The 26,346-nt window shown below is 37.0% G+C and overlaps 3 protein-coding genes and 1 long non-coding RNA gene across 4 annotated transcripts; all 4 read left to right on the forward strand.

The window, feature by feature from the left end:
- Positions 1-4,601: 4,601 nt before the first annotated feature.
- LOC116023186 lies at positions 4,602-5,504 on the forward strand. The gene is made up of 2 exons (XR_004099376.1): positions 4,602-4,812; positions 5,052-5,504. It is a non-coding gene; the product is annotated as an uncharacterized LOC116023186 (long non-coding RNA).
- A 1,251-nt stretch (positions 5,505-6,755) lies between these two features.
- On the forward strand, positions 6,756-11,313 carry LOC116021753 (protein SIEVE ELEMENT OCCLUSION B-like). Its single transcript, XM_031262227.1, has 8 exons — positions 6,756-7,048; positions 7,145-7,234; positions 7,737-8,188; positions 8,339-8,409; positions 8,585-8,736; positions 8,851-8,970; positions 9,479-9,868; positions 10,423-11,313. The coding sequence occupies exons 1-8, from the start codon at positions 6,914-6,916 to the stop codon at positions 11,128-11,130; spliced, it is 2,118 nt and encodes a 705-aa protein (XP_031118087.1). The 5' UTR covers positions 6,756-6,913; the 3' UTR covers positions 11,131-11,313.
- Positions 11,314-14,201: 2,888 nt separating this feature from the next.
- On the forward strand, positions 14,202-17,570 carry LOC116023415 (protein SIEVE ELEMENT OCCLUSION B-like). Its single transcript, XM_031264416.1, has 6 exons — positions 14,202-14,419; positions 15,040-15,117; positions 15,210-15,673; positions 16,249-16,349; positions 16,595-16,731; positions 17,385-17,570. The coding sequence occupies exons 1-6, from the start codon at positions 14,243-14,245 to the stop codon at positions 17,568-17,570; spliced, it is 1,143 nt and encodes a 380-aa protein (XP_031120276.1). The 5' UTR covers positions 14,202-14,242.
- A 6-nt stretch (positions 17,571-17,576) lies between these two features.
- On the forward strand, positions 17,577-19,372 carry LOC116022096 (protein SIEVE ELEMENT OCCLUSION B-like). Its single transcript, XM_031262659.1, has 2 exons — positions 17,577-17,872; positions 18,572-19,372. The coding sequence occupies exons 1-2, from the start codon at positions 17,579-17,581 to the stop codon at positions 19,274-19,276; spliced, it is 999 nt and encodes a 332-aa protein (XP_031118519.1). The 5' UTR covers positions 17,577-17,578; the 3' UTR covers positions 19,277-19,372.
- Positions 19,373-26,346: the final 6,974 nt, after the last annotated feature.

The following is a 26,346-nucleotide window of genomic DNA, read 5'->3' on the forward strand; positions in this document are numbered from 1 at the left end:
GGGGGGGGGGGGGGGGGGGGGGGGGGGGGGGGGGGGGGGGGGGGGGGGGGGGGGGGGGTTGAATAGACTCACTAGAATTTTTGAAAACTTTTTACAAGAAAAAACTTTTGTGGAGGTGAACTTGATCAAAGATAAACGCAGCGGATAAAATAAAGCTTTTGACAAATTTTAGGTTAACTTTGCATGAGTTTTTATCTTATGAAAATTAGGTTTGGTTAAGTATGCAATGCAGTACGTAAAGTAAAAGAGAGGGAGAGAGAGAAAGATTTTTATAGTGGTTCGGCTGTTAACTAAGCCTACTCCACTCTTCTTTTTTTTTTGAGAAAAAGCCTACTCCACTCTTCTTCACAACATGTGAAGGATTGCACTATTGTCTCCTTAATAGTACAATATCTTCTCTCCAACGTGCTCCTTTGATCACCAAGCTCGGCAGTCACGCCTCTTTAGGTTTTTCAACTTCTTCAAAGTTTACTCCGCCTCTTTCTACTTCTCCAAAGTAGAGATTGGTTGGAATGATTGAAAGAATTTCTCCAACGTGAGAGTCTTGTGTTTGAGCTTCTTGATTCAACACTTGAACTTCACAAGATCTCTTTTGTAGACTAGATTGAGATTATCAGCTTTTGAATATATTTGCACACTGAAAGTTTTGCTTGCTAATGCTTTTTTTGCTTATATGATCCAACCTTGTCGAAATGAGGAGGACCAAGGGTATTTATATGTGTGAATTTTCAGATCCGTTGGAGGGAATCTGAAATTCAAAAACCTATTAACCAGTGTGTAATATCCAATGGGTAAAACAATACCTTTTGAGAATGTTAGTACTTTCTAGCCATTTGTCTACTTTTATGCAAGGATAATTTGTCTTTTGTCTCACACAAAGAGACAATCATTTAATGTTCCTTGGGATCATCACCTAGGATCCGTTTGACATTCAGGTTATACCCAACCTGAAGGCTATGGATAAGACAAATATCAGAGAATATCTAATGCCTTGGGTACTGGTGAGAATGATTGACTTTATCATTCTCCTATCATCTCCTCGAATCAATCATCTTATTGTTCGGTCTTCAAGAGTTCGACCTTTTCATTCTTCGGCCTTATACTTCTACAGTCTTTGATTCTTCGGTCTTCAAGTCTTCGATCGTGAGTTCTGTTTGGAATGACTGAGAGTTACTCTTGAAATGTAAGGATTTGTCTAACAGCGAATTTTAGACAAGGATTCGTCCTTCTAATGGATGGTTTTCTTATCGATGGTTCGGGATTCCTAATCAAAATCATCGAAATCAATAGTTCGGGATTCCTAACAGAATATCTATTACTAAAACCTTCATGGATGGTTTTCTTATCGAATTGCCAAGGCCTCCCCAAGACCACATGTGCAGCCTGCATGGGAACTACATCATACAAAATCTCATCATTATACCTTCCAATGGAGAGCGGAACTAACACCTATTTGTCAACCTTGATTTCTCCATTTTTGTTTAGCCATTGTAGAGAGTATGGCATAGGGTGCTCAATAGTATTCAATCTTAGCTTTGTAACTAGTTCAGTACTAGCTACATTAGTACAACTGCCCCCGTCAATTATAAGCTTACACACTTTGTTATAAATGTGACATCTAGTGTGAAATATGTTTTCTCTTTGCTCTTCTTCACCTTTAGCTTGCAAGTTCAACAATCTTCTCACCATCAACATATCTCCTTTAGTGGGACTTAGAATTTCATCTTCACTTCCACTAGGAGCTCTAGATTCCTCCTTAGATTCTGGATCAATCCCAAATTCCCCTAAATCAAGCAAAATAACATTTCTTTTGTTAGAACAATCTTTACCTATGTGGCCTCTACCTTGGCATTTAAAACATTTGGTGTTGCTCATCCGATTGGTAGCAATATCAACTTTGTCCTTGCCCTTGTTAATACACTTACTTGCTTCTCCTTTGGGCTTGAAGTCCCTTTTCACTTCTTTGCTTGGCCTCCAGCTCTGAGCCCTTAGTTTTTTTTTTCTTAAGTTTCTTTTCTACTTGGATGGCCTTTTGAACCACCTCTTCATAATCGAAGTAGTCACACATTTCAATTTCATCTTGGATGTCCCAATTCAACCCCTTGATAAATCTAGAAATAGTAGTTTCAGGATCTTCTATAATTCCAAGCTTTGTCAAGAGTTTCTACTTCCCATGGTCATACTCAGCTACAGACATTCTACTTTGTACAAGTTCTTGTAATTGTTGATGTCATTCCCATTGGTATGAAGTAGGGACCCATTTCTTTTTCATCAACACCTTCATTTCTCTCCCACTCCTTACCTCTCTATCCCCACTCCTTCTCCTATCCAACACCACTTTATCCCACCAAAAGAGTAGCAAAATCACTAAATTCTAGTATCACCATCTTAAGTTTTTTTCTTTCAGAATAGTTATGGCAATCAAAAATTCTGTCTACCTTCCTCTCCCATTCTAAATAAACATCAAGATCTCTCTTACCCGTAAAGTTAGAAATAGGTGAGTTAATGTTCCTGATGTCATCATCTTCCTCATCTCTATCCCTCCTATATCTTCTATTACCTCTTCTTCTTCTCCTATCATATTCTTCTCCCCAATCCCCCTCACTTGTATTGCCTTCATCCCTTTTCTCATTAACTCTCACATTCACCCTCTCATTTTCCCTCTCATTTTGACCTTTATTTTGATGATTTGGTCTCCTATCTCCCTCCATTATCTCCTATCTCCCTCCTAAATCGCATTGGCCATTTTAGCAAATTGTCCCTTCATGTCTCTCATCATAAGGCGCATGTCAAGACTTAATTCGTGCTCATCATTCTGAATAGGACCTGACACTTTTGCTAACCCGCTCCAAGTATGAAAATTGGACCTCACGTCACTCCCTCACTATACTCTTTTAATGGGGTGATCACTAGTTATTTTACCACTCGTGTATAATAAAGCACTCTAATGATCTCACAACTAAAACTCACTCAAGTAGTAAAACAAGTCTTGTCCTATAGATTTCTTTCAGAGTTTAAGACTAAGTCAAAAAACTTAACCCAAAATGACTAAACTCACAGGAAGAGTAATATTTGGGAAAAACAAATGACCAATATGAGACAAGGAATTCCCAATGCTGCTTTTCACCTTTTTTTTTTTTTTTTTTTTTTTGTACACATGCAACGTAAGTTATATTTTGTTGAGTATTTACTAAAATTTTGCGCTTGTTCTAAGTGTCATATACGAAGTTCATTCGTATATTCTGCTACATTTTCTTGTTCCCATCTTTCTACTAAAATTCTGCGCTTGTTATAATTGACGGGGGCAGTTGTACTAATTTAGCTAGTACTGAACTAGTTACAAAGCTAAGATTGAATACTATTGAGCACCCTATGCCATACTCTCTACAATGGCTAAACAAAAATGGAGAAATCAAGGTTGACAAATAGGTGTTAGTTCCACTCTCCATTGGAAGGTATAACGATGAGATTTTGTATGATGTAGTTCCCATGCAGGCTGCACATGTGCTCTTGGGGAGGCCTTGGCAATTTGATAAGAAAACCATCCATGAAGGTTTTAGTAATAGATATTCTGTTAAGAATCCCGAATCATTGATTTTGATGATACCAATTACTGAGGAGCTTAGACACTTATGAGAGTCGTTGCACTTATTATTTGGACGTTAGTCCACATCATTGTAGCTGTTACAATTGTATAGTATAAAAGGTGAGCCCATGTAACAAGTAGGGGGACACGCAAAACATTTTGTATTGAAACTATAGCAACATCACAATATACTTATCTAAATATATTCCGATAACATTATTACCATGACTGAGTTGTTAAGATATTCTTAGAAATGTCTTTTTATTTTATTTTATTTTAATTCTAAGTTATTGAAATATTCTAGAGATGTTTGTTGAGTTATTATTCTCTTTGTTAGTTGTGTATAAATTAGTAGGGATAGAAATGGATAACTTTATTTTTCCTAGCATTATAATAATCGAGAGTGTTTACCAATTCCAAGTAGCTTAAAGGATTGTTGGTCTGTGTTGCAGAACATTTCTTCCCATTCCTTCAGGCTGGGACAATATAATGAGCATCCATTATAGAAGTTATTTGGAGGTTTATTTACAATTTTTTAGAAAGCGATGTGCCAACATGGCGGAGAGAGAGGGCAATTAAAACAAGTGTTATTTCAGAAAAAGTGGGACCCACACAACACTTACTTTAGCCTCGCATGCCGTGTGGCTATCAATCATGCTCCCTGCGGGCGCGTGCACGCTTAGGCACACCTGGAAAAGCCTTTATTTATTTTTTAATCAGATTTGTTTTTTTTTTTTGTCACATTTTCTCTTTCCTAATCACACTCACAAAAACCCCTCAAAAAATCACAAAACAACTTAAGGATGCTATGTACACTGTCACAATTAGAGAATCTGAAAACAAATGGTATAGGGCCACAACCTGACAATAAAGCTGTCTACTCCATCCTTTTGACTAAAATATTCTGATTGATTAACCTCAGTTTGAAGTAAGGTATTGATACCTCTCCACTTTATTCAGTTTCACATGGTATAAATGCAATGGAGAAACAGATCAGAGATGTGGGTGTACCAGTTTAGCTCTCTTGAGCATATGGCACCATCAGAGATGTCTCCTCCATGACCATGAGCAATGGGCTTTGCTACCTTCGTTGCCGAGGCAGCTGGTACCCATGTGTAGCAATGAGAGTGGCATCATAGAAGCAAGTTTTGCCTTCCCGCGCTACCAGGTGGCTGAGATATTAATGCCAAGTCGATCCCATTATCATGGAACACATTCTCAATCCGGTATGTTAATTAAACCCTTACCCCTACGTCAAAAGCTATAACTCGTAAGGAATGCCCAATTTTAATTATTTCCTCATAGATGACTATCACATTTTTCAGAAGTAGGGTATTGGACTTTGACCCTTTACTGACCTTCACTCAATCGCTTTATATCTATGCGTTTATTAGAATACTTAAAGTACAATCCAGCTGCATTCATGACAGTTTTTCTTTATTTCAATTTCAATCAATCTACTCAGCAAGCTGTCAAGTTATTGAAGGGAATGAAGCTATGGCGGTGATATTAATGAATATATAGTGATGAGGTTGAGAATGTATTATTCCATGGTTTTGAGCATAGGCTTGGCATTGAAATCTCTGCCATCAGGTTCGCGTGTGCTGGCAAAACTTGCTCCATCATATCACTCTCATTGCCAGGCGGGGCCCCTAGCTGCCTCCTCACCGGAGTTGCCAAAGTCCACCCATATCTTTCGCGCCTGGTGGCAAATTAAAGCTAGTTTCTTTTTTGTATGTATAGTTTCTTTTGATGATGACACACATCTCCATTGTTTTAAGCTTCAACAATGTCTAGTTAATAGTTATGAACTACACCTTTAATTTCTGGAATGCTTGTATCACAAATATGTTGAATAATGTATCCCTGGCCTTCTGAGTGTAATAACAGTTGTTCTGGTTTTTGCTTTAAAGTTCTTCACAATATATATAATTTTTTCCGATCCCCTGCACTTCACATGACATTGAAAGTATATATACAGACACACATTATATTATACATCCTAAATTCATAACAATTAAGGAAACACACACAGACAGGGATTATTAATGATGTTCTCTCAGGCCTTTTGCTCCAAATCTGGACTAGGTTATCAATCATTTCTTTTGGCATGCCTATACTTGACACAAGTAAGATTATTACGTACCCATTTTTCCTGGAAAACTTGCAACTCCACCTCATATTAATCTCCATATAAAATAAATTCTACATGTAAAGTGAGGAGAAAAATTGATTGAGTATAAGTGGAGATCAGAGTTATCACCCCTCTAGTCCAAACTTGGATATAACTCTCATCATATTTCCTGATTTTATTGGCAAAAGAAAAAAAAAAAATACTATGACACACAAGGAATGTCTTAATCAAAATCTATTACATGGGTTATATTGGAGAAACCCTTGGTAATAAGTTGGTCAGACAATTGGCTTGGTAGCTTGTATCTGCAATGTTTTCTTCTTACCTAGTGGGAGCAGCGCGGCCTACTGGCCTTCTTACCAATCATTATTGCATGGACCATGGTACACACAGCTGCGTGGATCATAAATAAAAAGTACATTTTTAATATACTAAAAATACATTTTTTTGTACATAAAGTACATTATTTTAGGGTACATTATTTAAGTACTGAAGGTACATTATTTTATATATACTATCAAAAATGTACCTTCAGTACAAAAATAATGTACTTTTAGTATGATAAAAATGTACTTTTTATTTTTGGTCCACAGAGCTGTGTGGACTATGGTCCATGCAATAATTTGCCCCTTCTTACCTAGTTGGAGCTGCGCAGCTTATTGGCCTTCTTAGTTTTAGCCGATCAATTATGGATAATTCTCTTAGTGGTCCTTGCCTGCTACGGTCACAATGCGGCCTTCTGGCCTTCTTAGTTTATGGTTAACTTCTTTGTTGTTCTTTGCCTACTAGGATCATAAGGCAAGATTTACCAAGTACGTATTCTTTCGAGTAGTGATTTCAAATTTCTCTCGTCATTTAAAAAAAAAAAGAAAAAACAGTAGTCCATGTGAAGATATTATTACTTGAGTGATGGCATGGCAACACCTTCCCTTTACGCCGGACTGTCCCCAAAAGAAAAAAAAGCAAAAGGCAACACCACTTGGCTTCCAAAGTACTGGCAGTCCCGATCATTCATACACTTTGCAGTATTCCTTTCAACAAACTACAAGTTAAGCAAAGTACCAAATTAAAGAAGTTGATAATTACACTTCTCACTTTATTCCATTTCCTACTATACCCATACCTAATATAAATTAAATCCATCACAAAAGCTATCTAGTCGACTAGTTTCTGTGTCTAGCATATCGTCACAAATGTCTCATCCTCAAACACGTCCCGATGAGGCCACAATTATAAAACAAGTTCGTGAGACTCATAAACCAGATGGCCGCAACATTAATGTCAGAAGTACTTTTGATGTTGTTCAAAACATCCTCAGCAGCCAGACGGTTCGTCCACTTGCTTAATTGCATGCTATGTATCCTTAATATTACTGTATTTAATTTGTGCACCAACTTTACACAAACAGTTATGAATGATTGCAGGCTACAGGGAAAACCATGGAAGAGCAACTTCATCAACCGGATCATGATACAACGGAAGTTCTGTTCAAAATAAAAGAACTTTCCTACCAGGTTGTTCTTGCATCTATCTAGTTTTGAATGAAAGAGAGAATGTTGGTCGGAGGCCTAAAGGCTGGGCCAAGTCCAACAACAGGGATTGTTGGATGCAGGCCTGAAAGGCCAAGTCCAGTACCATGCATTTTGAAATGTAGTGGCACTGGTGCTATGCAAGTATAAGAAAATAAAATTGCACATCTTCATTGAATATAGAAAGGGAAGACTACGTTTTTGGTGTTGTGCTTCGCTAGGTCGGGGTAAGGTAGACGAAGAAAAAACCTCTTTGTCAATCAAACTTACCAAATAGATTCGTTTTTCAACAGACTTTAGATTCGTTACTAATTACAGCTTTGGCGCTCGCAGTTGCTGCTCGGGGATTGTTGGGCAGAGACTTGAAGGGTCAAGTCCAACATCTTATGTTTCAAAATGTGGTGCTAGCTGGCTACTAGTTATAATTTTTGGAGTAGTGATATGTTCTTGATCTGAACTAAAATTGTTTTATTGTGGTTTTGATCAGATGACATCCAAGTGGTCAGGAGATGGGGATCTTCATGTGATGAGAATCAATCTGTTGAACATGTTGTCACCTTATGAATGGGAAGCCAAAGCAGTGATGATCCTAGCAGCGTTTGCCAACAACCATGGAGACCAATGCATTTTAAGCAAAGTGTCAAATACTAATGGATTAGCCAAAAGAGTGTGTCTTCTCAAGCAAATTAGTACAGCATCAGCTCCGGGCACAAAAACAACCTCGGATAATGATAAGCAGCGGATGTCGAGTGATGTGGAATCATCAATTAAATCTTTCTTGAATCTCACAAAGATTATGTTGGACCTCAAAGAATGTCCACCACACTTCATTAGACAATACCTTGATTCTCATCTCCCACCAAAGGCTATTGCCCACATCACTCAAGCTGTTCTTGTTTGGGCATTGAAGCTCAACAGCTCTGGTCTCGCTGGTTCCAAGTAAGATTTAATGATAACACTAAATGCACTCAAAATTTGGGACTTTATTTGATTAATTCATTTTTGTTGCACAATTCACATGTATTTTATTTATTTTTAAAAGCATGTCCCTTTTATGTTTATACTATATATATGTTGTTATTTCCTCAGAACTCCAGATGAACCGTTGGCGCTACTGAAGGAGCTTCAAGATACACTCAATGACTGCCATAAGAAAATAGGTTGGTTGGAAATTTAATATAATGGTACTATATATTTTACATGTGCATAAACAACTTATGAAATTAAATTGGAATAACAATTGTGGTTATTTTAGAAATATTCAGAATCTAATATATCTATCATATTTATTGTATTATTAGTGTATAGTATTCACATGCATGTTTGTTGGCGCAGAGGATAAGGAGATACAAGAATCTTATGAAGCATTAAAACTTGCTTTTTCTGGGACGGACCACTCTGACAACAAACACGTTTTAAAGTTGATGTTTAACGTCAAGGATGAACAGAAGATCATGCCACTTAAAAACGGTGAAACTAAAGCGGAGGTACGACCGTAGATACCGAATATTACTTAGAAATGTGATGAATATTTACTTCAAAAGCAATGATTATCAGCTTATTGACGTGCTAATATATGTAATTCATTGTGGAAATTGCAGGTGAAGGTAGATGACTTACAGACAGATAATAATGTGCTGCTGTTAATATCATCAGGATTAGATATCTCAAAGGAGAGGGCAGCATATCTTGGGAAGGTTTACAAAGACTACCATCCAAAGGTAATATCATAGATTTTTATCATCATTCAATTTGAGCCAACCACAAATATGTATAAAACTAGTCTTATAATGGGACTAAGGTCACAAGGTGGCAAGGACGGATCCAAAGGGTCTCCGGTAATGGGGTAGTTGTCCGACTTGGCCCCCTCACCCACAAAATTAGTCTTATAGTACTTACGGCTCACGTTAAGCATGATCCTCATTTGAATGCAATTCTATATGTAATATATGCTTTAGTAAAAATAAATAATATATTATTATACATAAAAATTATCAAAAAGTTGTAATAGCTCAGTTGTAATAACTCAATTGGTAGTTAGTGGTTGTTTTTCATGAAAGGTCTAGAGATTGAACCATTTATTCATAATTCTATAATTGTATATTAATTGTGGAATTTATAATGTGTTCCGCCACTGCAAGGTAGGCTTTACCTAATGCACATTTTCATTTCCTCGTTACTAAAAAAAAAAAAAAATTAGTCTTATAATGAATTTTTGGTGTTGCCCAGGGTCATGAAATGATCTGGATTCCTGTTGTGAATGCTCCAAACAAGTTCTGGACTGCTGAGAAGATGAATGAGTTTGAAAGCTTACGTGCCCTGATGGGTTTCTACGCAGTGAATGATCCAAGAAAATCAGTGGGACCAGGAGTCCATAAATATGTTGAGGAGGATTTGTTCCAAGCTGGAGAGAAGGATTTCTTCAGAATTGGGAAGGAGCCAATTGTTGTGGTCCTGGATTATAAGGGGAATTTTGTGCATAAAAATGCAATGGGCATGATATTGGCATGGGGAGCTGAAGCTTCCCCTTTTGACACATACAAAGAAGAATGTCTTTGGAGGGTGGAGACTTGGGGAACTGCACTTGTGGCCGGTACCATCGACCCGATTCGCCAATGGGTAAGCATAGAAGTAACACTAAGAGTTACCCGCATTAGGTAACTCAATTGGTTTCTGGGTGATAGAATGTGGACAAAGACACATGATCGAGTCTTGACAGTAAAACTGTGAGAGTTTCACACAATATGGTGAATTTCTTATGGGTATATGACACTGGTACTTGAGTACGACCTAGACGCTATTGGGTGAGAGTTTCACCCAATGTGATGGACTCCTTATAGGTAGGCACCCTAAAACTGATTCTCGAATCCAGACAGCTGTAGTGTGAGAGTTTTACTCATTGTGGTGGACTCCTTGTGTCAACAACACTGGTCTTCCCATCTAATATCCCATCATTTTTCTTCTTGTGGCTCTAAAGGCGGCTAGAGAATTTGGCTATTGAGTTTTAACTTATATAACATATCTAGTGTGTGAGGTATCATTATAATAACGTGGGGTAAGATTTTTTGTTTATGAATTTCCTTATATATACACACTTCTAACTAATAAATTTTGTAATTAATGCACTCCTTGATGAGAAGTTGGATTTTGTCTTCTTTGCAATGGTTGATCAGATTAATGCAAGCACTACACAAGGAGCGGGGAAGAATTTGATTTTCTTGTATGGAGGGAATGACATTGGATGGGCTCGGACATTCAATGCCGAGGTAAAATCATCACTTTCATCGGACATTGAACCAAAGATGATATATGTTGGAAAAAACAAGGAGGTAAGAGCAATGGAAGAAGGCGAAAGCTTGGATGGCCCCTCCACGTGGCTCTTTTGGGCTCGCTTGAAAAGCATGTTATTATCAAGGATATACTATTTAAAAAAGACGAGTTCTAAAGAAGCAAACGATGAAATTGTGGAAGGACTCAAAAATTTACTTGCTCATGAAGCTCCGGGTGAAATTGGAGGGTGGTCCTTGTTATGCACAAAGGACAAGGTGGTCCGATGTGGTGACGGAGCTAAAATGTTGAAAGTCGTGACAGATTACGGGACATGGAAAGGAAATGTGAAGGATGATAAAGATTTTCACCAGGCATTTGAGGAGTACTATAATAACCTTCTTTTCACTCCAGAACACCAACATTATTGTGGACTCGAATATCCTTATTATGAACTTGAATGCCCTATTCCTTTTATAAGCATCATCCCAGAGAAGGAGAAATGTCCTGATTGTAGTATGGATATGTACAAACTCATAACTTTGTCATGCTGCCATCACCATGATGACTATGATGTGCAAGAAAAGAGAGAGGATGATGCAATCAAGCAGTAAATAGAAATATTGTGTTTGAACACAATTATTAATTTCTATTTTGTGTGTTTTTGTATAGCTGAAAAGTCAACTAATAAGCAGCTTGTATAAGTATTTTGAATTATTGATGGTGCAGTGCATGCATGTTTTTGTTCTAACTTTTGTATCAAATTAAATAAATTTATATATGCATACTAATGGCAAGTGGAAACGCCCTAGCTAGCTACTTGAGGTGTTTGTCTACTCCACATTTATTTATTTATTGAAGATCAAAATTTATTATTAAATTTGTTATAACTGCTAGAAAAAATCGCCTATCAGCTGAGAATTCAAGAAATCATGGAGCTTTAAGCAGATGAATCCAAATTGATTAAGAAAATCAAGAGTATATCCTAGGCCTTAGAATATGATGAGAAACTCAAATTGCATCCAGCACGTACAAGCCCAAAAAAGTTAAGTTTGTGATATCAGAAGCAAAACCCAAACTTCTAGGTTTTTGCTCAATCCGAATACCCTGGATTATGGTTCACAATGCACTATGAACCCTGGTACATATGTATGTATCTTATTTTGTAAGCTTTTGCGTCTTGTGTTATGAAATCTTGTACTTTAAGATTATTAATTATGTACTTGAGACAAATTAGTAATTGCGCGCATTGTGCGAATAGTCATGTCCAATGCGTGTTTTTAAATTAGTGTTTCATCTTCAAAAAAAAATTAGTGTTTCAGAATTTATCAAAGTATCAACCGGTATTCTGGCATATATTAATGCAAGATTATCAATTTTTTTTCAAAGTAAATATTTCAAGAATGCATAACTATAACCTGTGACATAATTTTTCATAAAATTAATTGGTGAAATAGCAATTTGAGAGAGACACCCCCATTGGATAGTGCCCAAGCATAATTTTTGCAATACAAAACCCTATTAATTGGCATGATGCATGTCTTCTCTTGTTGCCACTTCTGCAAAAATGAATTCTTGATTTAATCTAGTCCCCTGGTGTGTTTCGCTGCAATTTTAGTGCATTGGCACAGTGCACCTTTAGAAACATAACCAAATTCTCCTTCCCAAAAAGACAATGATAATTGGCATAGTTTATCATATGTGTTGAATATATACTGTAAATTAGGTGTACCGTTTCATCAATGCCTAATGCGTGATTCTAATTAATTGACCAAAGTTCATGTTAAATTTTATATTGAATTTTTTTAATGCACTCTAACATATTCATAGTATATGTTTAATAATTATGTCAATTTTGATTGGGATGAGGTTCGAACTTAAGATCTTCCTTATGAAATCAATGATTAAATTAAAAATAATAAATAGTTAACAAAATATTTATTTACTAAAATTTATATTGACGGAATACAGAGGTATTTAAGAAAAGTAAATGATATAATAGACTGTAAAGTAGGAAAAATAAAAGAAAAAAAAAACTAAAATCAAAATAATATGATGAACCATTCATTTCAACCAACAATTACACCAACGTTTTTTAGTTCTCCTTAGGGCTTAACTTTATTGGCTCTTATTAAGTTTGTAGATATATGTGTGTTGTGAAATTTTGTGCCTAGCTATGAACACATATTATGTACCTAAATCAGATTTGAAAAATAAGTAAATATATAACATATATATGTGTCTTGTGTTGTGATTTTTGTATCTTATGTTATAAAATTTTATACCTTACGAGTATGAATTCTATATCTCGTCATTTCGATCCAAGGTCGATAGTGTTATGTGACCTGGTCAGTAATGGCAACACACGTTTTTCTGAATCATCAAAGTAGTAAGAAATCTATTTTCAACTAGAAACCCTAAGTTTGTTAGTTGTTACCACTGCACTATTACAAATACCACTTTTAACGTCATTTTTTAAACACTTTTAATGTCGATTTTTTTTACGTCATTCTAGCAGACGTAGTAAATAAATGTTACGACGTCAGTTAAAAAACCAACATCATATAAATTTAATTTTTTAAATATAACATACGACATCGTAAATTAATTTAATAATTTTCAATAAATAAACGACGTCGATTTTTATACAAAATCGATGTCCTTTATTTTAAAAAAAAAAAAATTAAATAAACATACGATGTTGTTTTTAGTACAAAATCAATAATAAACATATATGTGTGTTTATTATTATTATTATTATATATATATATATATATATATATATATATATATATATATAGGGTTGACTTCATATGAGACAACATATAGGTCCCTTATCTAGTGAGAACTATGTCCAAAGTGAGAGAACTATGTCCAAAGTGAGAGCCTGCGGACAAATCCAAACATCTAGTAGATCTAACGGTTCAAAATAAACAAAAATTTGTAATATTTATAAAAAGGACACGCTCATTTTAAAAATTTGTAATATTTATGAAAATTATCCCGTTCATTTTTTTACTTGATTTTCATCCATTAAATCTTGCATATCAATGATTTGAATTTGTTCGCAAGTTCTCAGGGGTGGTTCTCATTAGAGTAGCTCAGTACAAGCCCCTACTTTTCCTCATTGAGCTTGTTATTTGCTTTGCTTATTAGTTATTACTTTAATTTGTACTTTATTGATCTTGTATATAACTCTCAAACATACTACTCAAGCTAAATTTTAAACACCTCAACACTTTTATGATAAATCACCCACTAATCAACATCCTTTTTGTAACTCTTCGAGATAATTTTTCATAATAGTAGAATACCCTCTCAGACACACCATCATCACCACTAAAATCAACCTTTCAATATAGATAAATATAACATTATATTAAAATTTTCTTATTCATAATTAATACAAAGAACATTTTCCTTTTTATTTATTCGGACAATGCACGCTTAATTATGCCACACTCTAGTCATATTCTTTGCTTGCTTCGTTAATCTATTTTGTGTTTTTTTTTTTTCCAAAGTGATTTATTGAATGAAAGGCAGAGGTGTGCCAACTACAAAAGATGTACATACACAATTCTATATTCTTTGTTTGAAACTGATTTGTATTCCTTTTGTAATCTTTTCTGTGCTATAAATGAGGCCCAATAAGCAGCTTCCAACACTTATCTGGCTTTATCTTCTTTATCTAAATTCAAGCTACATCAAGTAGTATTAATAGCAGCGATGCAGTCACCGGCGGCCGCCCCTGTCCACCGTGCAGTGGCCAGTCTCGATGATTCTGCGGTGGTGAAACAAATTGAGAAAACCCATTACCCTAATGGAGAAGAGATCGACGCCCTGTCTATCCTCAATATCGCCAAAGGCATTTTGGATGACTGCAAGAGCACTCCACCCACTAAGGTTGGTACTCCACACATTTATACTCCCTCATCAATACATTTCATTAGAAAACGTTTTTGTAGCCAGCACATGCTCAGTTAGTGATAGATTGTGATTAAGGACACAAGTTAGTGTTTGAGTTACACTTAATCGGGTGGGAACTAGGCACTGATTTTCTTACTTATCCTTATGTTGTTTGTGGACAAAAAAATGTTATTGTAAGTCATAGTGCCCTTGGTAGAAGAGACCAAGATTCAAAATTCAACAATCAGTGTAAAGATTATGTTCAAAGTAGAGAGATTTCTTGTGCCCACTAGCATTTGGCCCTGTCATTGAGTAAGAGTTACCGTGATTACCTCCTCTCACATGCTCTATCAAGTCCGGGGCCTGGGGCACTTAGAGCTGGGGATTCGGGTTGGTGCAAGAACACCAGATTGAGTCCTAGCAATCACAGCGTTAGAGCTGTACACAACGTGGAGAGCTCTTTGTGAGAACACTGGTCCTCCTACCTACCCCTCCACTATTCTATTAGGAGGGGGATAGAGGCTCTAGAGATGAGAGAATTTTGTCTTTTGTAGACAAAAATATGTTTTTGTAACATCATACAACACAATTTCATAATTTCAAATTATTAATTTTAGACTTCTGAAGAAGGAGAAGGTGAAAGTGCCACATTGACACCAGAGCTGCAATTTGAAGTGTACAGGCTTTCCGTCCAGGTGATTTGAATTAATTAGCTTAAGGATGAAATTAAAGTGTTAAGAATATATTAATACCAAAAAATGAAGTTTGTCAAATTTTGGATCACCAGCTTTCGTACAAGAGTTTGGAAGCAGGAGAAGATGTGCAGGAAAAGACTGTGACTCTCTTCAACATGCTCTCAAGCTACTCATGGGAAGTTAAGGTGGCACTCATCCTTGCAGCTTATGTTTCCAGCTATGGAGAATATTGGCTTATTGCCCAGACATACAGAGATAAAGATCAAGTAGCCATGGGCATGGTAGCTCTCCTGCAAATGTCTGACCTGCTAAAAGACGACAACAAGAAACTAGAGACACTATTCCAACCTCTTCAAAAACTAGTCAAACCCATCCTAGATTTGTGCTACTGCATCGCTGAGGTTAAGAAATTCTTCTTATCTGTTTTTGCTTCTTCAGACACCAGAGGAGGATTTCCTGGGTTAAGAGCCACGGTTATCATCTGTAGCTATTGGATCATTAGATCTGCTGTTATTTGCACGTCATATATGCATTCCCTCATCGTAAAGGATCCTAGGTACGATTGTATTTCATTTTAAATTTTTTTTTTAGTAACGAAAAAATTCATAGTCATTATGTAAGAATGTATAGGGTAAATTCTATATTGTGAACCTAGCTGTCATAATATAGCAAGGATATAAACCAATCAGACTATGTTGTCCATAGTTGATAACTAGGCTTAAACTAATAAGGCTACTCTTAGTGAGTAGACTTGTAACCTTGGTCTTACCAAGTCAATATAGTCTTACCAACTTGTTTCCCTATTTCATTTTTTTTTCTTATGGTTTGGAATGACTAGCAAATTCGCAATTTTATTTAAAAGTGTGTATGGGATAAACTCTATATTGTGACTTTACCTGACAAAAAATTAAAAAGGAGATAAACCAAATAGACTATGTTGTCCAAAATCTATAGGTTAGGCTTAAACTAAGAAGGCAAATAGGTTGCTCTCAATAAGTGAACTTGTAACTTGACTTACCAAGCTAATTTTAACTAACTTGACTGGAGATATTGTCTTATTTCATCTTTTTTTTTCAGTATAATGCCATTATTGTTGATTTTATAGTTTTATTTACTATTATTTTCTATTAGGACCACCTCCATGGATGGAGAGCTAGACAGCTTGGCTCGCAAGATTCAACCACTGCGAAATCATCTCACGGATCAACTCTTCAAATGCTACAAAACACTAGGTTAATGCAGTAGAAATTCCTACAAAATACAATGGATATATATATATATGCTCAAATCTGATTGCGCCTTCCCGTGCTATATACACCACTAGTGTTAGGAAAATGCAAAACAGTATATTTGCATACCTAGTAGTGTGTTTTTTGGTGATGCGTACCTAAATACCTATTCGTGTGCACTTTAAGGCGCGACCATATATATATATATATATTTTGATGGAAGACTAACAAAGACAGCAATGTTACAGATGTTATTGACAAGATTGAAGTGGTGGGGCGAACCTTGAAGACTAATGATATTGATAATATGAAAGTGCTTAAGTTGTTAGTTGGTGCCAGGGACGACAAGCAGACATCAATCTTTGACCTCTCCAGTGAAAAACAGGTCTGATTTTGAAGTTTTTGATGTTTTCTGTCATCATATATCCATATATTTGATCTATCCTCTGTGAGAAGCATATAAAACCATGCATTTATGTAATTAGGATGGCGTATTTTTTATTGTGCCCGCAAGGATAAATTGTGTATATTATACATTGGAATATGAGATTGTTTGCATTTATATACAAGTTTGTAGGTTTTCACCGAATGAGGCGTTATGAACATCACCGATCTTAGTGATGGAATAAATTAATCCTGGTGGCCTGAATTAATTAAATCAATAATTAAAAGATAAACAGTAGAGACACAATATTGAGTGGAAAAGATAAATGTTTTGTCTCTTAATCGTCCCTGAGAAAAGGATGGGCGGTTATGCCCATCTTAACCACGTCTACGTACTCTACCGGGCCTCACCATCAGGTCTTGACCAGCCAATTCAAGGCCGAGCGAGCTCAGGGCTCGACCTAGGCCATCGGGGACCGAGCCTTGGGGTCAGCCTTGGCCTTCGGGGAACGGCTCGGCCTTGGAATCTCTGGGTCAGTTGGACCTGCCTTGTTCCGCCCCACCGAATCAGTTTGTTCCAGACCCGTCTTTAATATATCTGTCACCTAGATTTAAGTTCCATAGGTGTGACTTGTGTTGTTATGGTTGTGCCAGGTTAGCTTAGAAACTTTGAAGAACAAGACCGTGCTGCTGTTGATATTAAGCACAGACGACATTTTCTCGGAGAAGGAACTTCCTTTTCTCCAAGAATGGTACGCGAAATGCGATGAAGTCCAAAGGAGGCAGCATGCGATCATCTTGTTTCCCATTACACGAGGCCAAGCCAAGAAATNTCCATGATAAGTAAAATGTTTAGAGTGCCTAATTTCTACATGGTAGATGATCCTCCATCCGTAGATCCAACCGTCATTCGCGTCCTTAAAGAGAAATTCCTCATCAATTTCCAAGAAGGGCCGCCAATTGTAGTTGCAGTTGGCCCTTCAGGAAGAGTTGTCCATCCTAATGCATTGCCCATGATTTGGACATGGGGATCTAAGGCCTTTCCTCTTACATCCCAAAACGAGGAATCCCTCCGGAACACCGAGACATCCAAGAAGGTTGAGCTGCTCATAAAAGACCTCGACGACAAATTACTGAAAATGGTATGTTCGTCTCATCATCTTCTAAACTTTTTAAACATAAATCTTATATTAAAATATTAAATGGTATATATGTTTGTCTGATTGGACACTGGCTATTTATCGGGGGAGGCTGATAAAGGCCAGTCAAGCACCCGGTGGTTAGGGGATTGTTGGGTAGAGATCTAAGGGCCTAACATCTCAAAAATATGTGACAGTATAAGAAAATTATGTGTAACGATATTAGCTAGCAAATAAAATTGCACATTCGCTACTAGCTACCACTTTTGGCATAAGTGGTAAGTAATTGATTTAACAAGTGATATTAGAGCTAGGTCACAGGTTCAAATAACATTTAAGACAAGTGGTTGGGCTCAAAAATGTGCGACAGTATACGGAAATAAAGTTGTGTCTTCGCTACTAACTATAGCTTTTGACTTAAGTGGTAATAAGCTCTTGATTTATCAAGTAATATCATAGTCAAGTCAAGTCACGGATTCGAATAACATTTAAGGTAACTCTGGTTTGGTAGAAGTCGGAAGGCCAAGTCTAGTATCCGGTGGTGGTTAAGAAATGGTTAGACAGAGATGGGTAAAAAGTCAAGTCTTAGTCTAACACCTAACCTTTAAAAAATGTGTGAGGGTATAAGAAAATAGTGTCTTGGCGTGACTAGTAAGTGCTTATCCTGACACTTTCTTGGATATGATATTCACATACATACAGGTTCAAGAAGGGAAAAAGTCTATTTGCTTATACGGAGGGGATAACTTGGAGTGGATTATTCAGTTCGCCAGCAAAGCAAAAGAAGTTGTTAAATATACTTCCGTCTATGTGGAACTGGAGATGTTCTTTCTGGGGAAAAGCACAGACAGTGTGTCCAAAATGGAGATGATAATCCCATATATCTATTCAAATAGACTGGTTTCCGAATCTCCAAAGCTTTCCGGCGCCAAGGTGCTGTCATTCTGGGATAACCTCCAGCGCATGCTACTCTCCAGGGCGCAATATCTTAGCAAGAAAAACAGTACTAGTGTTTATGATGATGAAGTGCTGCAAGGGTTGGGGAAATTGTTGGACAAGAGTGGACGTGAAGGATGGGCGATGTTCATCAAAGGGAACCACATAGCTTTGATCGGAGACAAGGGTTTGAGCATGACCACCCTGAATGACTTTACAAAATGGAATAGAGATGTAGTAGAACTGAGAGGTTTCGAGGGAATATTGAAATATCTCTGGGAAAGCCTTGAAGCTGTTAGCCCTTCTGATCGCCCATGTTGCCACCTGCACTTCCAGCATGAATTGAGTGATGAGATGGTAGAGAACATCAAGTGTCCAGAGTGTCATCGGAGATTGGGGAAGTCCACTGCTTTCTTATGCCACAATTCCCCGATGAGTAAAATAGCTATGTACATGCCAAGATATATATGAGTATGATGGTGAAGAAATGTAATTGGCTACTAAACTTTAAAAAACTCTCTATTTGTGAAAATAAAAATAAAAATACAATTTGCACATGTTATTGCCTATATATACAGGGGCGGGCCTAGTAACTTCTATATACATTTTAATTTTATATATAAATTACTAATAGTCTAATATATATGTGTAGGTCTATGATCAAGTACGAATTGACCTTAGCGTGCGACCTACAGATTGATTACACCGCACTTACTATATGATTGCACTGCAAAGGTTCTCCGGGGAGCGAACCATTACAGTGCAATCATGTAATAGTGACGACGATTATGTATGTATGTATATATATATATATATATATATATATATATATAGGGTTGCACTCCCATGCGAACTGTCGCCCAGGTAAGAAATGAGAACGCTCCACAGCCGTCCACTTGTCCAGATCAACAAATCAGATGCAACTGTCGCCCAGGTAAGAAATGCGTACTGTCGCCCAGGAATTTTCGTAAATAACTGGAACTTTGGTGCACCTAGCTTCACTTATAAGTGCACCTAATTTCACTTAAAAGTACACCTAGTTTCATTACAAGTGCACATATTTTCGCACCTATTTTCACTTACAAGTGCAAGTAATTTACTTTGTTAATATTCATGCACCTATTTTCGCAAATACTTTCACTTACAAATGCAAGTAATTTACGTTGTTAATATTCATACACCTGGGTGCAACCTAGGTGCACCTAGTTATAACATTAGGTGCACTTAGTATTGATACTCAATGTACAATTCACTTGCATCTGTAATACATTCTACTTGCATCTGCAATACATTTTACTTGCACTTGTGCAAGTAATTTACTTTGGTAACATTCATGCACCTAGGTTCAACCAATGTGCACCTATTTATAACATTATGTGCACTTAGATATGATGCTCAGTGTACAATTTACTTGCACTTGTAATACATTTTACTTGCACGTGTGCACCTATTTTCACTTACAAATGCAAGTAATTTACCATATTAACATTTATGCATCTGGGTGCACCTAAATGCATCTAGTTATAACTATACATGCACCTAGTTATAACGTTATGTGCAACTACATTCCGGACACGTGGCGCGCTGTGATTCGTCCGCATTTCTCTCCTGGGCGGCCAGTACGCATTTGAATGCGATCCTATATATATATATATATATATATATATATATACACATATATATATATGTATATATACATATATATACACATATATATATATGTATATATATATATATGTATACATATATATATATATATGTATACATATATATGTATACATATATATATGTATATATATATACATACATATGTATATATACATATATATATATGTGTATATATATATATATATATATAAAGGAGGTGGGTGCTAGGACTCTAGTGATTGTATTTCATTAGGTTTCTCTCTTCTAGCATTACTATATTATCTTTGTATTGTTATGTGTAATGTTAATAGATTCAATCCTCATCTAGTATCAGAAGTATCCAGATTTTTTTCGAATGGCATACTCGACTAATCCTAACAGCTCTGCTAATGACTCTAAGCGGACTGTTTTTGCCATTGCTGACATTCCTCCCACTCCATCGACCAATTCCCTCTCCTCTTTGCATCATTTTGTATCCATCAAGTTAACGACGCGTAACTATCTCTTCTGGAGGACTCAGATGATTCCATTCCTCCGCGGCCAGAACCTTCTTGGGTTTGTAGATGGCACGCTTCCGTGCCCGGTGGTCTCTGTTCCAGCTACGACGTCAGAGTCGACAGCTGACAACAGCTCCGGCATCTCTGTAGCTTCGGCGCACTCGCACTGGCTTTGACAAGATCAATGATACATCTAATTCTTAACCTCTTTTTAGCCCTCATTTTAACCAATTTTGCTAACAAAGTGCTTTAACTTGAGTAGAATCTATGACTTGTTTGTGTGATTTGATGTTCTTAGATAAAAATAGGTCACAACGAGTCATTATGAGGTTTTTTGGAGCATAATGGAACAAGTTTGGAAGCCAAGATGTCACTCAAGGAGGATCGGAGCAGAGGGACGCGAAGCGGGAGAGAAAGCTGGAAAAATGGCCTCACACGACCGTGTGCAAGGCCGTTTGCCCCCATTGCCAAATTTGCTCAGCAGCGACACCACACGACCGTGTGAGAGGTCGTTTGCTCTTATTTTTGCACAGTATTTAAGCTATTTTTCTGCATTTTGTGCCGATGTTCGAATCCTAGCTAGCTTAGAATGACTTTTCCTCATTTCCATAGCATTTATTAGCCTAGATTAGCTTAGATCTATACTTTGAAACACTTGTGAACATTTATTTCAAGGATTTGGAGTAGATTACAACAACTCTTCTTCATCATTTAATAGTAAAACTCTCATTTCCTCTTCTTCATCTCTTATTTACTCTTATTGCACTTTTATGATTTCTACGCTTGATATTGCTATGTTTACCTTACATATGAGTGAGTAGTATTTTATTTGGGTTAGATTAGGTGATTATTGCTTCTATTGATGCTATTTATGTGATTATTGTTTATATTGATGCAATTTATGTGATTATTGCATAAAGGGGATGAACACCCATTTAGGGTTCTTGAGTTTGAATTGGGTTTTAATTCTATCTTTCAATAATTATTGCGCAGTGATTGTTGATTGTCTTTGGAAAGTCTTTCATCTCAATGGGAATAGGATAGAAGACTTGAGCCTTCCCAATCTCAAACCCAATTTCCCTTCTATGGAAATAGGGGTAGATTGGGGCTTACAAAGTTTTTGTTCTTAAAGAACTTGGGTTGATACACCATGGAAATGGGGCAACCCTTGTTCTAATTTTTGTGGAAATTTGGATTCTTTAGTTCTTGCCTCAAGAACCGGGTTAATGTTCTTCCCCCAATCTAAGTGTCAAATGCATCAATAGAGTAATACACCTAATTTAACCCATCTTTCCCAATTGAATTTCATCCTAGATTTAATCTTGTTTACCCTTTAATCCAAAATACCAAAAATATTATAGTTTAAACTCCAAACCGAACATGATTTATTTGGATCTTTATGGATTCCAATACCTTGGTGCCTAGAATTTAGGTAACTGCTCTCTACGTGCCATAAACCCCAATCTCCAGTGGAACGAGAATACATACCCATTTTCATATCACCACTAAACATACATCAATCAAGCAGTGCTCTCCTTGTTGATTTCGGCAATGTCTGAGGAGACGATGCATCTCGCTATTGGCCATCCGACTTCTCGCCAGTTGTGGTTGGCAATTGAGCGCTCGTTGGGTTTTTCGGCGCAGGCTCGAACTCTCCGTTTACTTGGTGAATTGCAGGGGCTGCGACATGGGGGTCTATCGATTTCCGACTACCTCAATCGTGCCTAGATTCTGGTAGATGATTTGGCGCTCGCTGGCCGACCTGTCTCGCTAGACGATTAGAATTTATATGTTTTTCGTGGATTGCATGTTGAATTTCGGTCGCTAGTGGCGTCTCTGACGCGTGGTGCTCCGGTCACTTTGGAGAAATTGTCTGAATTTTTGGTTCACCAAGAATTTATATTTGTTGATGATAGGGTGGACCTGGGCGCTCCAAAGGTGATGGCAGTTCGTCGTGGTGGCCGGACTGGTGGCGCTCAACAGCAGCAGCGAAGTAGTCACCATGGTGGCTCGTTTGGTGGTCGGGGTTGCTGGAACCGGAGTTGTAGACGTGGTGGTCAGTCCAGGTCTACTGGTCTGCGGTGTCAAATATGTACTAGTCAAGGTCATTCAGCTTTGACTTGTTATCGCAGGTACTCTGAGTCTCTAGGTCTGCATGCGAATTTGGCTTTTTCGTCGGATGGTGCCAGTTCAGTGGGTTCTCATAAGTGGTTTCCTGATACTGGGGCCACTAACCATGCGACACCCGATGCTTCTGTGATGTCGTCTACTAGCAGTTATGATGGTCTAGACACTCTCCGCGTCAGTAATGGTACAGGTTTGCCAATTATTAGTGTTGGTTCTGCTTCGTTAGCCTCCTCTTCTAGGTTATTTAAGTTAAATGATGTCTTGCATGTCCCTGGTTTATCGTCTTCATTGTTGTTTGTCCAGAAATTTGCTAGGGATAATGACGTGTTTTTTGAATTTCACTACTTGTGTTTCTTTGTGAAGGATCGTTTAACCAAGGAGATACTTTTTAAAGGGGGTGCGTCGGGTGGCTTGTATTCCTTGCCAAGTTTGAAGTCTGTTCCTACTACGTTTGTTGCTGCTCGTGTGTCTTGTCTACTTGGCACATACGACTTGGTCACCCTCACTTGCGAGTTTTGCGTCAAATTTTACAGTCTTCTGTTAGTTCGTTTAATACTAGTGATTTGTCGAGTGTCTGTTCTGGTTGTCAGTTATGAAATCTTCCCATTTTCCTTTATCTCGTTGATAAGTAAATATTTGATCATATTTTCACTCCATGTTTAATGTTTATTTTTTTCACTAATCATTAAGATTATGTTCATAATGTCCTCATTGAGATTAATAGATTGCAATTTGATCAAATTTGAAGAAGGAAAAATAATTGAGCATAATTATGATATTAGGTAGTACTAATTTTATCATCATCATCATTATCATTATTATTATTATTATTATCATTATTATTATTATTATTATTATTATTATTATTATTAACTACATAATTATTTTGTAGTGATTATGGAATGCAAAGATGATGAAAATGGCCTAGGTGGATCAATGGATGATATTTTATGAGCCAAGATGACAAAAGAGAGAAGAAGACAAAAGATGTTGAGGATGATAGTGACAAGAGGAGGATTTTCAAGAGCAATGGGTGAAATATTAAATTGCATGGAGACAAGAATGAATTCTGAAAAGTTGAAGCAAATTAAAGAGGATGATGTACTGGTAGTGCGCTGCGTATGCCCTGCGCTGTACGAAGGATCCCATTTTTCTTCTCCATTTTGAGGCCTATAAAAGGCCTCCTCCTCTCCTAAATCAGAACGTAGAGCAAAACACTTGTTTTTCTTTTCTTTCATTTCTTTTCTTTGTTTTGTATTTTCTTCTTTATTTAATTTATGCAATGTTTCCTTTACTTTATTTTCTTCTTCATTTAAATTATGCAAGTTTATTTTCCTTATGCTTTATGCATTTACTCTTCTTCTTCTTTTAATTTATTTTCCTTATGTTTATTTAGTTTAGTTTGGGTTTGAGGTAGGAATTTATTATTTATCTTGAATGCTACCTTTTTAACAATTTCATAAGGGGAAGATTTATAATCTTGAATCATAAGCTTGTACAAGGAGATTTTTTTGCATCTTGTTAATAATTACTAGCTATTTTTATTGGCAAGTAATTGGAGAGTTCTTGCTACAACGGGAGTTGGGTAAAAACTCAAGTCACCTCTTGTACAACTCAAATATCTCACTACGGGAGTAGGGAACGAATTGGAGGGCCTAATATACCGAGGAGCTTCAAGAGCTCGAGGTTGAGTCACACATACTGTGATAAATCTCTTGCTCTAATTCAAGGGACGGAATGGTCTTGAATTCATTAGTGTATGGCTCTCTTGATACATGATTATTGTTCTCCCTAATCTATGAGTATATGTAGCATCTTGATAAGTAATAATGCATAGTTTAAATCCCATCTTTATTTCTTATGTTTTAGTTTGTTAGTTAATTTATGTTTACGATTGTGCTTGGATTCTCGTTAGTGGGTTAAAATGCTCCAAAAGTAAATAATTGCACAAGTACGTGCCATAACGCCAATCCCTAGCGGAACGACAAAACTAAACCCGAACTATATCTCATTTTTTACAACGATCACTCGTGTTTCGACTTCTAGTTCTCGTGTTTTGGAATTGATCTATACTGATATTTGGGGCCTTGCGTCGTTACTTTATGTGAATGATTTCAAGTATTTTGTATTATTTGTTGATGATTTTATGCGTTATGTTTGGTCTTATCCTATGCGTGCAACATCTGATTTATATTCCATATTTAAGCAGTTTCGGTCACTAGTTGAACGTTCGTTTTCCACCAAAATTGTTTATATTCAATCGGATTTAGTGGGAGAATACAAAAAGCTCCACGCTACTCTAACCGCTCTTGGTATATGACATAGGCAGTCTTGTGCGTATACACACGAACAAAATGGTAGGGTCGAACGTAGGCATAGGCGTCTGTTCCTCCTCGGTTTTGGGACTATGCGTTTGAGACGATTGTTTATCTTATTAACAAAATGTCGACTCGTGTCTTAAATAATGAGTCTCCTCACTTGCATTTACATCGTTCGCCACCCTCATACTCGTTTCTTTAGGTTTTTGGCTACCTCTGTTTTCCGTTGCTCCGTCCCTATAATCGTCATAAACTGCAGTTTTGGTCTTCTCCTTGTGTGTTCTTGGGGTATCCTAACTCTTTCCGAGGCTATCGTTGTCTAGATATTAACACTAATAAGGTATTTCTCTGTCGCCATGTGCATTTTGATGAATCTATTTTTACTTTTGCTGTCTATAGCTCTGTGCAGGCTCTGGTGTTGTCTCCTGCTCCGCCATGGGGTGTGGCTACTCTACCCACTCTACTGGAGAATGCGTGTGTTACCACTAGAGACCCTGTGGTCGTTCCTTCTTATGGGTGCAGTGTTCTAGTGACCGCACGGTTACCGCTAAAGCGCGACCTGTTCGTTCTCGACGGGGTAGGTGTCCTGCGTCGCAGCTGATGTCTTTGATTCTTAACCATTATTCACTCACTATTTTAGTTTTTTTTTATAGTAATTGCCTAATTCTTAATCGCAAATTGATACTCTTAATACCAGTGAAGATCACTCGAGTTTGATGTTTTTTTTAGTCCTATACTTTCAAATTGGATTCCGTAGTCCTCCAAGTTTCAATTTTTGACCATCCATGGTCCAAGTTAATCACCATGGTTAAAATTTAATAGTTGAAGGACCATGGTGATTAACTTGGACCATGGATGGTCAAAAATTGAAACTCAGAGGACTATAGAATCCAATTTGAAAGTTTAGGACTATAGATGACAAAATCATCAAACTCGATGGACCTTGGCTGGT

Source organism: Ipomoea triloba, chromosome 6 (genome assembly GCF_003576645.1).
Source record: "Ipomoea triloba cultivar NCNSP0323 chromosome 6, ASM357664v1".
NCBI classification, from domain to species: domain Eukaryota; kingdom Viridiplantae; phylum Streptophyta; class Magnoliopsida; order Solanales; family Convolvulaceae; genus Ipomoea; species Ipomoea triloba.

Bases quoted from the DNA above. Each gene is read 5' to 3' on its own strand.
- LOC116021753 (XM_031262227.1), top strand. From the start codon at position 6,914: ATGTCTCATCCTCAAACACGTCCCGATGAGGCCACAATTATAAAACAA. The intron at 8,189-8,338 runs GTAAGATTTAAT...TTATTTCCTCAG, and splicing joins TCTGGTCTCGCTGGTTCCAA to AACTCCAGATGAACCGTTGG. The intron at 8,737-8,850 runs GTACGACCGTAG...TGGAAATTGCAG, and splicing joins ACGGTGAAACTAAAGCGGAG to GTGAAGGTAGATGACTTACA.
- LOC116022096 (XM_031262659.1), top strand. From the start codon at position 17,579: ATGTTTAGAGTGCCTAATTTCTACATGGTAGATGATCCTCCATCCGTA. The intron at 17,873-18,571 runs GTATGTTCGTCT...ACATACATACAG, and splicing joins ACGACAAATTACTGAAAATG to GTTCAAGAAGGGAAAAAGTC.